The 15,357-nt window shown below is 51.9% G+C and overlaps 1 protein-coding gene across 3 annotated transcripts in view; it reads left to right on the forward strand.

Annotated features, from left to right (window-relative positions):
- The window catches only part of LMX1B (LIM homeobox transcription factor 1 beta), a gene marked incomplete at both ends in the record, with an annotated part of 82,647 nt that extends 73,917 nt beyond the window's left edge, over nt 1-8,730 (forward strand). The window contains 6 exons of one of the 3 annotated variants that reach the window (XM_080356011.1): nt 2,202-2,434; nt 4,618-4,796; nt 5,701-5,778; nt 6,180-6,285; nt 6,739-6,879; nt 8,573-8,730. In XM_080356011.1, coding sequence (XP_080212137.1) covers nt 2,202-2,434; nt 4,618-4,796; nt 5,701-5,778; nt 6,180-6,285; nt 6,739-6,879; nt 8,573-8,730 — 895 coding nt within the window. Of the gene's footprint in view, nt 1-2,201; nt 2,435-4,617; nt 4,797-5,700; nt 5,779-6,179; nt 6,286-6,738; nt 6,901-8,572 lie in introns of all 3 variants that reach the window. The other 2 variants (XM_080356012.1, XM_080356013.1) reach the window with 2 other exon arrangements.
- Nucleotides 8,731-15,357: the final 6,627 nt, after the last annotated feature.

Consider the following 15,357-nt stretch of genomic DNA (forward strand, 5'->3'; position numbering starts at 1 on the left):
AGCGCTGGTAAGAGCGGCCGAGGCTGCAGCTCAGCAGCAGCGGCTTCTCCTGCGCTGGCAGGCCCGGCACAGCCCGGCACAGCCCGGCACAGCTCGGCACAGCCCGGCACAGCTCGGCACAGCTCGGCACAGCCCGGCACAGCTCGGCACAGCCCGGCATAGCCCGGCACAGCTCGGCACAGCCCGGCACAGCCCGGCACAGCCCGGCACAGCTCGGCACAGCCCGGCACAGCCCGGCACAGCTCGGCACAGCCCGGCACAGCCCGGCAGAGCTGCTCCCACTCTGCTGCCCCAGCCCCCCCACGGCGGGGTTTTCCTGCAGGGTGACCGTGGGACAGGTACCTGCACACAGAGCTGCTGAGCTTCGAGTCTTCCAGTGTGCTCCGCTGTACCCACAGCCTTCATTCAAAAGATACAAGCTTAATTCGAAAAGATACAAGCTGAGTCGAATAGCTTTAAGCAGTCAAATAGAAACAACTTTTTAAAGTGCTTAAAATCTGCTTGCTCTTTTTTTCCCCTTCGTGTTTTAATCCTTTCAGAGATGTTATTGTATATACATAAAAATGTTTCCCGCTGAAGAATTTGCTAGCTAAAGCATTGTCATATTTTTGTGATGTTTACCAGTCAGAATGTAAAATCTTATTTCTCTCTTTCTGTTAAAGTTTGCACCCAGCAGAAGAAAAGCTTTGCAGACAAACCCAACAGGCCTATGAAATAAGGGCGCCTTTTTACTGGCGCTGGCCACGAGTCCTGTGTGGCATCAGTGTCCCTGTAACAGATTGAGTTCAGTATGTACCCAGAGCAGCGCTGGGCACGCCTGGCGCAGCGGTTCGACACGCAGCCGCGACCCCGCGCGCAGGCCCACGCCGAGGCAGCAAGGTGAACAGTGGAGATCTTTGCTACTAGATAAAAAGATACAGATGGGGAAAACCCACAAGTTCTTGGGCACTCAGCCTTTCCTTGGCCGCCCTATGCAAACGTATTTACATTTCCTCTTCCCGCTGCGTGAGCCGCGCTCGCCAGCATCCTGGCTGCCATTTCGCTGTGCTGCCCAGCTCAGCAAAATGGAGGAATCAGAAACCGCCACAGCCCGTGCCTTCTGCCATCAGAGAATCGCCTCTTCTAAAGCAGGGCAGAGCTCCGAGGCTGAAAACAACGATCGGCGTGCCCATCCTGAGGGGCACAATGTCCTTTTTTCCTGTGAACACGCGGGTGCAGTTGTGCTAATTTTGTTGCTGAAATGTAAATATTAATGCACCTTGTACTTTGATGTATTGCCGTAAAAGACACTGAATTTCAAATCACCAAGGCCACTGTGCGATACAGGGACGCAGCTTAGCTATTCATCTTTATTTGGAGCAGCCCTCTTCCTAAAAGCTCGCTTAGGGAGATTCCCAGTTGCCATTAGAAAAGCAAAATAAAATTAATCTAAATCATTCTAACTTTATCTTAGAAAATTAATGATGAATGAAGGAGGGGGTTTAGAGAGGTTTCAGGAGAACCAGTCTGGAATACAGTGTATGTTCTAGAGCTTGTGATTATAGTGGTAATGTAGCAGATTGTATCACAGCCTATCTCTGCCAAAGGATGTTTCACACCATTTAAAATGCACAGCCCTCCCTTCAGAGACAGGTTGTTCTGGAATAACTCAACATCCAAGGAGAAGCCATGTTATTCCACTCCTCTCTTTATCAGTTGCATGTGTGCGATTGTGCGTGTGTGTCGCCTTCTCCCCAGCAATAGCCCGGAGTTTTCATGCTTTCTGTGTTCGTTTATCGGCCTCCTCGGAGACAGACAGCACCAAAAGTGGAGAGTCGTGGAATCTGTTCAGAACGGGGTTCGAGTGCTGAAACTGCAGAGCCCGTATAAGAAATAGTGTGAATTGGCCCTTCCTCTAAAAGGTGAATTAAGACTAGTTTGGTTTTGAACAAGTTATCCAAACCCTGAGAGCTCCTTTTTGTTTCTCTCTTTGAAGAGAAACAAAATAGTGAGCTAAGGACAAATCTGAGTGTTTTTCATCCAGCAAAGGTGATTTGGGAAGCCCTAGACCAAAGGGGTTTGAAGGAGCTGCATGGCTGTGATGTTTCCGAGACAAGGATGCGGGTCTCCCAGCGTGCGGACACCCGCGCCAAGCTGGTCTGTAGTTAAAGAGTTTGCTGTGTTCAAATCCATGCGGTGACCTTCCTGCCTCTCTCTCACAGGCTGTTTGCCGCCAAGTGCAGCGGCTGCATGGAAAAAATCGCCCCGACAGAATTCGTGATGAGAGCCCTGGAGTGTGTTTACCACTTAAGCTGCTTCTGCTGCTGCGTTTGTGAGCGACAGCTGAGGAAAGGGGACGAGTTTGTGCTCAAGGAAGGGCAGCTGCTCTGCAAGAGTGACTATGAAAAAGAGAAGGACTTGTTGAGCTCGGTCAGCCCCGACGACTCAGACTCAGGTGAGTTTTCCCACACCCGCTCTGACTGGAAAAGCCGCAAGGGTTTGTAGAGCTTTCTTATAGAAAAGTATATCCATTTACACATCCACTTAATCCATATGCACATGCCGCCCATGCAAATGAGCAGGAACAGCTAAAGCAGTCCCTGACTCCATCCGTAACTGGCTGTTTAGTAAAGGACAGAAAAGCTCTCGGAGGGAGGGAACGCCACGTGCGCTCAGGGGGACCAGGGACCCCGTGCCGGTGTGCCGGGCTGCTCTGTGTGCTCAGGGGGACCGGGGACCCCGTGCCGGTGTGCCGGGCTGCTCTGTGTGCTCAGGGGGACCGGGGACCCCGTGCCGGTGTGCCGGGCTGCTCCATGTGCGCTCAGGGGGACCGGGGACCCCGTGCCGGTGTGCCGGGCTGCTCCCGGGACAGCGTGTACATGAACTGCTGCCAGCCATCGAAATCAAGCACTTGTTTCCCAAGAAAATGCCTACAAAAATCAACAATTGCCATTCTATTAGGCGTGCAAATGACATGAATGTTTGCCTCTGCTTTATAGGAAAATCCATTATTCTAGCTTAGCTAGGAGCAGTCATTATCCATAATCTCTAATCTGAGAGCCCTATTTTCCACATGGCTGAGAGTTATATTTTCATGTCAGGAATGCTGCAGGACAGAGGTCAGTGCTGACTCAGCGGGATGCGCAGGACCGGGGCCTTTCTTGGAGCAGCATGTTATTTATTGCCATACTGTATTTGCAGGACCCCGAGTGCTCTGCCCTGTGAAGCTCATGTCACGGGGTTTGGGCTCTTTGTGAGTTGGCCCTTCAACACGTCGTTCTCATCGCCAGCTCCGGCATCGCGCTGTCCGCCCGTCTGTCCAGACACGGCCGGGGGCTGCGGGCGGGGCCGCGGGACGGCCCGAGCGCTCGGCCGCGGGGTCTGCGGCCAGCACGGCGCTGCCGCAGCCGCTGCAGCCCGCCTGGGCTCTGCTCCGCCTCCCTTGGCACGAGGGGCAGCTCCTCGCTCCTGGAGATGCTTTTTTGCCCTCGCTGTTCTCTGTTAGCCAAACCCAAACCTGAAAAACAAGTTGACAAATGAAGTGGGATGTTTTGTCTCCCATTGTCTAATACGCTGAAAACGCAGCTGCCCCAGGTGCCCGTGTGAGAGCAGATCGGTTCACGAGCCCCGGCTGAGTGTGCGTCCTTCTCCAATCAAATATTTATCCACTGGACACAAAAGTAACTCTCCAATGAGCAATATTAATCCTCACAAACCTTTCTTTAGAAATGGCATGCTGGAAAGTTAATAATGTCATGGTTATTAAAATGGCTGAACTTCTCTTTAATCATTAGGCAAAAGATGCTTATTAAAGTAAAAGGTGATTAGATTGCTAGGTGCATAATAATCAGACTCTAAAATGAATTAAAGTCTAATTTGTTAATTCCCTAAGCGTAATCTTTGAGTATGTAAAAATTGCATTGTGCTTCTTCACACTGAAGTCCCTGTAATAGTGTATTAACGTTTACTCGAAGAAAAATCAGTAGTCTGGTGAATATGCTGAGTTGAAAGTTGTTTTTCACAGTGAAACTTGTACTTGCACGTCAGCCTTTGCCACTGGGATTGAGATTTCTAAGTACAATATACTAACACATGCATTATCACCAGATTGTACGAATGATTGTCATTTAACTACAGAAAATATAAATAATCTATTTGGTCTACACAAGCACATATATATTTGTATATATTTACCAAGAAAAATACATTTGTGCATGCACATATAGACATGTTGAAAAAAACAGACATGGAATAGTGGTGTGTTCTGTGGGATGCAGAAATGAGATGGCGAAGATGATGTTTAATGTTATCTCTAGAGTGCCAGATACTCAGAACAGCAACTGGAGTCCGCACTGTGTTCAGCGGAACAGGCTTTGCAGCCCGTTTGGGCGCTTGTTGGGCGCGGTGGTGCCGCCGCGGCGCCGGGCAGCGGCAGCCGGCGCTCTGGGGCTGCGGGTCGGCACGCGCCACCCGGCGCCGCCGCGAGGGCACAACGTCCCTCTGTGCCCCATCCCGGGAACTACTGAAGCGTGTTCTGAATTTCCACCCCCTGATCGGTTCCATGCCCTCAATTAAACATTCAACACATTTTTGTGCTTTTGTGGCATCTGATTTTATATCCTGTCTATTTTTCACCAGTTAAAAGCGATGATGAAGATGGAGATGTTAAGCCCACCAAAGGACAAGTAAACCAAGGAAAAGGAAGCGATGATGGGAAGGACCCGAGACGACCTAAACGACCAAGGACAATACTTACTACACAGCAGAGACGAGCATTCAAAGCCTCCTTTGAAGTGTCTTCCAAGCCCTGTAGGAAGGTAAACGCTTCATCAGGGACCTGAAGTCAGCTCTGACACCAGAGCGCGGGGGTGGCGGGGTCAGGCCACGGCTCCGAGAGCCCCTGCCCCTTGCGGGACAGCAGCCGCCGCCTCGGGCGAGCAGAGCGCCCAGGGCAGCTCTGCAGCCCAAACCGCTTCGGCCTTGGGCGCCCAGCAGCTCCTTAGGCCTGGTGCTCGCCCCCCGCGTGCAGAGCGGCGCCGGGGCGACTCCTGCTGAGCAGCCGCGTTGGTTCCTGCGGCTGCGAGGCGCTGCTGGCCAGAGCCCGGGGAGCAGGGGCCGCCTGCCCGCGCCCCGCGGGGCCGCGCTCTCCTGAGCCGGGCGCCGCCGCTGGTCCTGCTGCGGGTCTTGTTTGGAGCAGCCAGGGAGAGGCACAACGCGCTGCTTCGCTGACGAGCAGCGAATCTGTAGGCAAAGCAGCCTGGGGAATTGCTTCCTCCTAAGTTTGACTGGAAAATAAACTGAGGCGCATCCTGCAAGCTGCTGTTTTTCACGTGTGACATTGTCCTGCTGACATACTAAGCACATTTTTGGGACCGGGCAGTGTGCCTTCTTGCCATTTTAAAGTATGAAACTGTACCTCAGAAATATTAAAAATGTTCATAGCCGGATTGGTACCATTTGCGTAGAACTGTTTTGTGGGTAAAATAAAAATCATGAAATAACCAAGAGTCATTTTACACAGCTCAGGCTGCTTGTTCAGTGCTTAGGAAACTGGTAGTGGCATGAAGGGCAGAACTTGAACAAATGGCAAAAATAGGAGGAATTTTTTAAAGTAATTTTGGCCATGCATTTTTATTGTAAGTACAGGCATTTTTCTCCTAACGTAACTGATCAGATTTTTTAAATACTTAAAATGATGTCATGAAATGTTTCCAAATGCAGGTCAGAGAAACACTGGCAGCTGAAACAGGACTCAGCGTGCGAGTCGTCCAGGTCTGGTTTCAAAACCAAAGAGCAAAGGTGGGTGGTTTGTCAGGTTCTCAAAAGTAAAACGCAGATTGTGCCCCAGCACAGGTTCTCCCTCCCTTTCCGCGCGGTGCATGCTGCAGAGATCCAGGCACCGGGCTGTACGGATTTTGCATGCACGGCTGTCTACATCCATACAGGAAAGGCAGCTTTCGAACACAGACACAAAGTTCTTACACTCAAAGCAATGGGAGGTTGGGAGTAAATTTTGCATGCAAATATGAGCTGGAAACTGAAATGTTTAAGCTTAGAAATGAAACTGAACCCAGAGTGGTGTGTGTATGAATATAAATGGTCTGAATTAATTGATTTAATGTTTGCAGAGAGTTTTGTAAGGAAACAAAATTGTTACCTTCAGAGCCATGAGACTGTTCTGTTCTTCCTCTTTCGTTCAGATGAAGAAACTGGCGCGAAGGCACCAGCAGCAGCAAGAGCAACAGAACTCGCAGCGGCTGGGGCAAGGTACGGGCCTTGTGATAGAGGCCAAGGGGAGGAGGATCCGTGAGGTTTCTGGAGGTGCCGTTCTCGCAGTGCCTGAGGCACAGCGTGCACGGCGGCCCCTGCGCCCGCAGCGCGCGGACCCGGCCGGGCTGCACAGCGCGTGCCCCGCTGCCGCTCTCGAGGTTCTGCAGCCCCCGAGGCCTCACAGCCTCACATCGCCTCTTTATGCAGAGCAGAAAAACCAGTACCAGCTGAAGTCAGAGAATAAAGGGCCATGTCATGCACAGGACAGACTTGGGGAAGATACGGTCTAGCCCCCAGCAGCTCCAGGGATTCTATAGTCAGAAATTACAAGTCCTTCAGCTTAGTGCTCAGGACGGTTCTCTCAGACACGATTTGGAAGGCTGCTCCGAAGGACAGGACCTCGCTCTGCGCTCGGGCTCCGCTGCCCCCGCGCTCCTGCTGCCGCCGCTTTGCTCCCAAGCAGTGACTGTGCTCTCGTTTGCTTTGCAGAAGTGATGTCCAACCGGATGGAAGGGATGATGACGTCTTACACGCCACTGGCACCACCACAGCAGCAGATTGTAGCAATGGATCAAAGCAGTTATGGCACAGACCCATTTCAGCAGGGTCTTACCCCGCCACAAATGCCAGGCGACCACATGAACCCTTATGGTAAGGCTTGCATCATTCTGCCGCATCAGAAGTAGCAGGGGTCGGATGCTGGTTGGTACACCGCAGGTTCAGTAGAGCTGATTGCTTTTACTATGCTTTTTCTGGGATTCGTCTCAGGGAATTTGTACCGGTCAGCTGGTGTGTGTATTGTCACGTACACACGGGGTAGGAGGGAGCTCATCCCAGGCTCTGAGCACCCGCCAGAAGCATTTCACAGCACAGTTCTGATAACTGGTAAACCAAGCAACATCGCCTCTCCAGATCCGCTTTTTTAAACCACTATCCAAGACATTGAAAAATAAACGGTACCAAATTCTAGCTCCCTCACAAGTTTTTCCTTTTTCTTAGAAACTTTGGGAAAAAAGTGCCTTGAAAAGTGGTCTAATAAAGAGAAATAAGCTGTTCATTCCAAAATGAATAAGCACCCGTCTAAGATCCCTCAGACTGATGCACGGATTTGTTAAAGAACAGCCCATGAGCTACTATGAGCTGTGTCACCACAGGACATTTCTCCTGCATAATTTTATTCTCTGCCCAAAATCAAGATGATGGTTTGCTTTCACGATTTCCTGACACGCACCATCAAGTGGATAGGGACACCCAATGCACCAGAAGCATTACATGCCTAGTAGTTTATTCTGGACAATTGAAGGTGGCATTTAAATAAAATTTAAGTGTATTTGTGAGACTGTGGTTGTTGGCCTTGCTGTAGCCCACAAGGGCCTGTTACGTCGGACTGTCTGCTGGCCAGGAGCCCGGCACTTAGCGGCCACGTGCAGATCCCTTCGTGCGCACGGGCCAACAACAAAGCTGCGTGGGGTCTGTGTTACTGCTTTTCCCACTGAGACAAGTCCAGGGTGCACACCAGGCAACTTGGTAAATCCTGTGAGGAACTGAGGACATCTGAAGTGCAAATGAGCGTTAGGTGGCTTCTCGTTTTGTTGCTAGGAGTTGCTTGGCTTTCTAAACAAAACTCCTCGAGAGGCAGGTTCTGTGCTCCCAAGCCAGCGCAGGAGACAGCACAAACCATTGCAAATGAGCGCACGAGGAACAGAGCCGGACTAACACTTCTTAGTGCTTACAGGACTTGAGCTAGAGCTCGTACCTTGAGAGCGGAGAAAGCCGAAATCTCAGTTGCTAAGGGAAAGAGAAGGTGCTGTATGTATGTAAGTGTATTTCCAACTGCAGGTCACTGGAGGACAGGGAAGCGGGGTCTCCTCCTCGGTCCTGTCGCACTTGTAGGTCAGTTACCTCGTGTGTAACAGGGACCGCTGCTGTTACGGCTCAGGCGCTTTTCCCTGCCGCGGGCGCTCGGTGTCTGCTCCACCCGCCTCGGCGGCACCGGCGCCCCCGCGGGCGCGGGTCTGGGCTCACGGGAGCCGGGGATCGCTCCCCCGCTGCCGTTTGCTCACGTCGTCAGCCGGGACCCCGTGGTGCTGCTGACCCGGCTGCAGGCTGAGCCGCGGCAGCGTGGCGGCACTGCCGCCGGCCCGCGCCGCCCGGCTCCTGCCCTTCTTTGTAGGTCAGACCCGTAGAGCAGAACTGCGGTAACACGTTCAGACAAAACCAGGAGCGCTCCCTTTTGCTGCCGCGCGCAGCACGTGAGCGTCCGTGTGTACTGTGTCCTCCGGGCTGCGCAGAACCCAGCTTAACATATACGTTTCATTTGCAGGAAACGACTCCATTTTTCATGATATCGACAGTGATACCTCTTTAACTAGCTTGAGCGACTGTTTTCTTGCCTCTTCCGAAGTTAACTCCATGCAGGCTAGAGTAGGAAACCCCATTGACAGGCTGTACTCTATGCAGAGCTCCTATTTCGCCTCATGAAAATAAAGAAAACAAACAGCCGGCGTGTCTTTAGCCAGTGACTTTTTCCAGTGCAGACTCTACAGCCATATGTTGCCCAGCTCTTCCTTCACAGTGACTCCTGCTGCCTCTGGACTGCAAAGAGCATTTTTAGGAAGACTGTATCTGTGTGCATATATATGTATGTATGTATATATATGTATAAATACCTACCTACATACATATATATATATATAACCAAAACACGTCCGCCAGTCCCATGCCCTTGATTCCCAGCTTGCACCAGACCACGAGACAAGCGCGGAAGGAACACAGGACCCTGCTCGTCAGCAGCCTCTGGTTTGGTTTGGCTTGAGCCCATCGCGTAAAGGAGACGGATTTTGCGGAAAGCCAGACCGTTTCGACCTTTTCCACCTTTTCCTCCTTTCTCTCTTGTTTTGGATGGTAAAACCCTTTTATTTTTTTCTTTTTAAAGCCACTGATCTGACATCAGTCGACCATATGACAAATAAATCAAAGAAACTGGAGATTCCTCCCTTTTCTTACTGCATGATTCATACTATGTTGTGGATAAATTGCCATTTGAACTGTGAGAAGTTAATGTAAATGTGACGTTCAACATTTGTTTCCTTTCTACACTTTTTCTACATAAGTTAGATCTGCTCATTAGTTTATAGCCCTTATGCATATGATACTGAGGAGACTGGTTAACAGTGATACTTGTGGAGAAAGCCAGTGATTCCATGATAAGAAAGGCCTATGGCCCTGGCGAGGAGATGCATGTTAGGGACAGAGGCATTTAGGTTAGTATGGATCTTAAATAATTAAAACAAGACAGAGTTTTATTTAATTTTTTTGAAGTGTGAGAATAAAACATTTACATTTGTTTGTAGGTGCTGCAATGTCAAATTTCAAGTCTAGACCATGACTGGCAAACATGTTGTTCATTCTGTTCTGTTTATTTATGTTTTGCATGAGGCATAAATGTGCTGTGCTCCATTGTCCATCTGGAATAAGTAAGCGCTCCTTTAGTTAATTCTCTCACCGTGGCGAGAATCTGTGATACACAGTTCCAGCCCGAACCATTAAAAGGCCTCAAATGTGGATCAACCAGGGGGAAAAAGTACGAGCGAGATCCCAAGGGGAGGTCCAGGTGTGCAGAGCCGCAGTGTAACCCGGGTGCTGCGCGTCAGTCCGCGCTGCAGCTGCCCTGCTAGTGCAGACGTACCAGCACGGGCACAAACCGGTGTCCCCGACAACATCCGAGTGTCTCACATGCTGAAGTTTGAGCATATGTCATATAGGTTTTTGTAGGGCATAAAATATCATAAATAATAATAGTATAGTTATAAATATTGCCTGGTGATAATTATAATGTAGAAAGGCAGACAAGTATGGTCATGGCTCTTTGTGGAGAAAACTTCATGGGGAAAATTTGCCAGGGTAATATCGATAATTATAGGGTGTGTTCAAAATAGAGCTCATGGGGAAAGATTGGCAGGATAGGCACTTTCTTAAGTAAATACCTTTAATATATTGACCATAATAGCTGAAAACAAGTCCAAAGCGCTGGTTTATCCAAGTGCTCCAGGCTGGGGACGGGTCCCCGCCCGCGCTGCAGCGTCTCCGCGGGGCTCGGCAGCTCCTGCAGGAGCGCGGGCGGCGCTGGGGCTCCCGCTGTGGCGGGACCCGCGGCACCGGCACAGAGCGGCCCCGCCGAGCCGGCACCGCGGCGCGGTCCTCGTGTGCTGGAGGGCAAGGGGCGGACCGTGGGCCCAAGGGAAGAAATAAGGTCACGTTCCTCCCCAGCATGGAAACGTGGAGCAGCCGTGTTTTCTAGAGAGAGAAAAGTCTTCTCTCCGAGTCAATGTTTGGCACTCACTATGCGGAGACCGGGACAGCGCAGGGAGAGGACAGTGTGTGTGTGTGTGTGTGTGTGTGTGTGCAGGAGAGGACAGTGTGTGCAGCGCGGGGCGCGCAGCGTGTGCCGCGCAGCCTGGCGGGCGAGGGCCGGGGCTGCGGGGACACGGGTGACGCTCCCGTCCCGCGTCCCGGCTCCCTGGCCAGGCCCGGGGACACGGGTCCATTGCCCCCCGCGCTTTTGCTGGCGACCGTTCTCTCGCGCTCTGGCAGGGACGTGGGTTTCAGGTGGGAGTCGTGAGCCCCTGGATATGTTTTGAATTTGGCACAATTTTCTTTTCCTTAGCCCACCCCCTTCAATTATTTTTCCTTGTATTTCAAAATAACAATTTCCTTTCTCTCTGCACGATAGCAAACATCTGTAAAGAACTCAGGTGATCCTCACTGCCTGCAGGCAGAAGGCAAGTGAACTTCATGTGGCACATTACTAACATTTGTCACCTCCTGTCTCAATGGATTCATCAGGTTTCTCTCCACCCCTCTGCCGTGCTACTTTACAGAGAAAAGCATCTTCACCATCCCAAACACAGCAGGTTTATAGACTCTGCACAAAGGCAGAACCTTCCTTCATCCCTCATTACCGGCAGGATCAAAATGGCATTTTTAGTGTTTACAGGGACTTATATGAGAACTATAATGTGACCTACAGTTTGGAGGACTGTCTTGTCCCAATTCTACCTCTGCTTCTGGGCTGGATGTTTAACAAACAATCCACTTCCAAGGAAAAAATCAGATACCCCATTGTATAGCTGAAGTAATCATAATCTCTCGCTGGTTTCTTGGATGGCTGTTTGGCACCCTTTCCTTTTTTCTTTGCGTTGCTCGTGCTCCCCATCTCCCGTTCCTCCGGTGTGCCGTGCGACGAGGCCCCAGCTGTTTGCTCCCACGCTGTCCCGTCGCTGGTGCCGCGGTCGAGGCCGCTGGCCGGGGGACGTTCCCCGTGCGCCGGAGCCGGGGCGTCAGCGGAGCCCTCGCACCTGCCAGCGGCCGAAGATCATTAAAGCAAAATAAATGTCACTTTTTGGGGGGGAATGAATTATCCTACCAGAGTGTGATCATTGTGGTTTTAACCTGGGACCTGCAGTAAAAGATTATATGGCAACCCCTGACCTTTTTGATTTTTGCTTTACTCTTCTATTGTCAAGGGAAATGTCACCGATTGGGTGAAAGCAAAATGTGTAATGGGCCATATCACGGTAATATCTTACACCGAGTCAAACTGATAAACTTGCCAAAAATTCTTAGCATCTGGCACTTCCACAGAAACACTAACAATGATTGCACATATGGGAGCTCGAAGGCCAGAGGTCACGACAGCAGTTTATTACCTGCACCCCGCAGTGATCATTTTCCCTAGGAAACTGACCCCTCTCTAATATAAATGCATCAAGTGAGCTCTTCACGGCATTTCAATCATGTTGTTTTGGCTAAGCAAGGAATACATGTTAAGATAAGTGGTGACAAGATGCAATTAACTAAAAGATGATTGATTAGGTTTCAGTGTTTGCTCAATGATGTTTAAAAAAGATGACTGTGAGATCAGGATGAACATGCTGGGTACCGGCTTCCTCAGGTCCCTCCTGTGCCGCTACCCGACCTGTGACGGTTCAGGGGGAGGTTTGCTGGGCGGCGTGGCCCTCGACCCCTCCATCCCTCCATCCCTCGATGGCCCTGCCCTCGACCCCTCCATCCCTCCATCCCTTGATGGCGCTGCCCTTGACCCCTCGACCCCTCCATCCCTCCATTCCTGGGTGGCGCTGCCGGGCTCTGGCGGGCAGCAGCGTCCCCACTGCGCAGTGACTGTCGCGGCGGAGGGTCCCACCACTCCGGCTGTTCTCAGTCCCTGTTCACCACAGTGCGATGGACTAAACCTGGTAGTGTGAGCAGCTGGGGGCTGGTGGTAAGTGTGCGTCACTGTCACAACATGGAAGACAATTATGTTGCTGGGAGTAAAGAGAAGTGGTTGCAGTCACAAAGATCCAAACACCATCCTAGGCATAGTGATCTTTTTTCTTCCTTCAACTCTGTCATCAAGCCCTCCAGCTCAGCTGGCTCAGTTGCTGCTAACGGTGCCTCCGCTGTGACTCGAGCTGGTGTCACGCGCTGCGGCGGATGCCCAGACCCCCGCACAGGTCAGTGATGTTGCCGGCTCCTCCCAAGGGGTCGTTGCCGCTCTGTCAGCAGCAACTCAGCCTCTCGCCGTGCTGTCGTCGCATGGGGAAGGTCCTTCATGCTGGCAAACGTTCCAGGGGTGGTGTGAACCTACTTACCTCTTCCTACTGCGCTCAGGACTCCCTTCCAGTTTCCGTAAGAATCAGAGGTATGTCCCAAGTCGTCACCCCGGGGAACTCGGCTCCGTGAGCCCGCGAGGAATGCTGCAGGCTGGGGTTTGTGAGAGCACCTTCTGAAACGTGTTATCGTAATTCTGGTTGTCCCCAAAAGTCACTAGAAATGAACGGCGGGATCCAGCGGGAGGGGAAAGGGTTCTTAACCAGCCTTAAGGTGAAAACACGAGGTGACTGAAGCCCGCGGAAGCCGCGGGAGCTGGAGCCGCAGTCCTCAGAGTGTCGTGTGCTCAGGGCAGCGCTTTGCTGCCCGTGCCCAAACCTCGCGGGTGTTTCTGACCCGCAGCGGCTCCCCGGGCGCGCGGGGCCGTGTCAGCCCGCCGGGGCCGGGGCTGCGGCGCCTGGCCGTGCGGTTACGGCGCGATTGGGCACTTGGCAGATGCCTGAAGTCTTTAGGCCTTGGTGGGGTTTAAGCACCGTCCTGCTGGTTTGAGGCCGGTCTGAGTAAAGGAACAACCGTGTCCCGCGAGGAGCCGCCCGGGTGCCCCGGCCCCGCACACCCGGTTCTGCTCAGCAGGGACTGGGAGGGACTGCCAGGTACTTTGCTTTGGGAACTCTGTTTTTAAGTGAACACCCTCTTTTTTAGCTGTGTATGGCTGTATTACTTGTATATTTATATATTCTGTATTTATGTTATCAAAATGTAGTATTTTGTAGCTGTCTGTTACAATTTGTTTAACTTGTAAAAATATGACTATGCTCTCGTACTTAACCAGCTGCCTCTCTCCATAGATTCTCTGCTCCTTTCCCTCTGTTGGTAACAACCAACCATAATGTATGTAGATCGGATTTTTTTTTTAATTTAATTACTTGTCATTGTTAAATTATTTATTAGTGTTTTTAAATTTCATTTCACTGCATCTTTTTTCCTGCCACCACTGCCTGGCAGCTCAGACACAAGGGTTTCTCATACATTATGCTCCTCCCCACGTGCACGTGTGCACACACCCCTACAGAAAAACAGAAAAGGAAAATTAAGAGAAATATTACACTTCCGTATATTTGTAAATAAAAGCAACCTGTAACGAAGCAGGAATTCCTTTTGGCGTGCAGTTCTTTCCTTGCTCTTGCAGACGGCGAGCGCATTCTCTGGGCGCGGCGACGGCCCCGCCGGTCTCCGGGCAGCAAAACGGGGCCGCGATGGCCGAGCAGCCGCCAACGTCTTCCGGGTGCCGGCGCAACCACCGCGGCAACAGCCGGGGACGCAGAGCCGGTCGGTCCTGTCGGTCCGGTTTCGCTGTCAGGCAAGCTGGACGCTGGTCACAGGTGCCCTTGGAAGTTTGCCATTTTGATGGCAAAATCTAAAAGCTAAAAGCTTGTTTTCACCTACAGAAAGCATATGCTTTCATTTTTTGAATAATAGAAATAAAATGTCTCAAATGGAAAATTTCGGAGCAAAACCCGCTAGGTTTTCACCAGACATTTTCTGAAAGAGAGATTCTTTCAAGGGCAGCAAAGCAGAGCAAATGCAGGTGTGGACAGTGCCCCAGCTCCAGGCCTGGGCAGCCGGAGAAGCTGCGCCCAGGTTTTTAACCGAGAAGTGGCCACGCGGTTATTATTTTGTTACCTTGACCAATGCCATTTGAGCTGAAGAGCCAGCGGAACGGGTGCCCCGGAGCGGCAGCACGCGGCGTGGAGCTGCGGTTCCCCGCGTGGCACCGGCGCCAACGCAGCCGCGGAAGGGCTGAGCGGGCTCGTGGTGAACACGGCGCCGGGACCGCGCGCCTGGGCTCCGAGTCCCCGCTCCCGCCAGCGGCTCCTGTGCAAGGACCAAGCCAGCGGCACTGCCTGACCAAGGCCAACACAGACTAATGGGATAAGCATCACCGATGCATTATAAAGCACTCCTCTAGTAATGGCAAATTCGAGACAATATAAAATGATAGATACGCACGTGTGTCTCTTGGGCCATGTAAACATGGACTTGAACTTCAGCTGAGGTTTGATCTGGTCACATCTGACTGCTCAGTGCCACTGTCCATGTCCACAGACAATACATTTCTTTTCTGTGCCTCAGGCATAAAGTCACCATTTCTTTTTTTTAATTAAAAATCAAAACATAGAGTTTTAGAGCAAACCGGATAGCAGCAGAAGAGGCAGCCCCGCTTCCACCCCACTGCTGGTCACACCATCTCTGCACATGTTCGCAGCCCCGGTGCAGCACGGTGAGCCACAGCCAGTGCCCAGCCCCACAGCCAGCACCCAGCCCCACGGCCAACGCCTGGCCCCACAGCCAGCACCCGGCCCCACAGCCAGCGCCCGGCCCCACAGCCAGCGCCCAGCCCCACGGCCAGCGCCCGGCCCCACGGCCAACGCCTGGCCCCACAGCCAGCGCCCAGCCCCACGGCCAGCACCCAGCCCCACGGCCAGCACCCAGCCCCAC

Source organism: Nesoenas mayeri, assembly GCF_963082525.1.
Source record: "Nesoenas mayeri genome assembly, chromosome: 18".
In the NCBI taxonomy this organism is placed as follows: Eukaryota; Metazoa; Chordata; class Aves; order Columbiformes; family Columbidae; genus Nesoenas; species Nesoenas mayeri.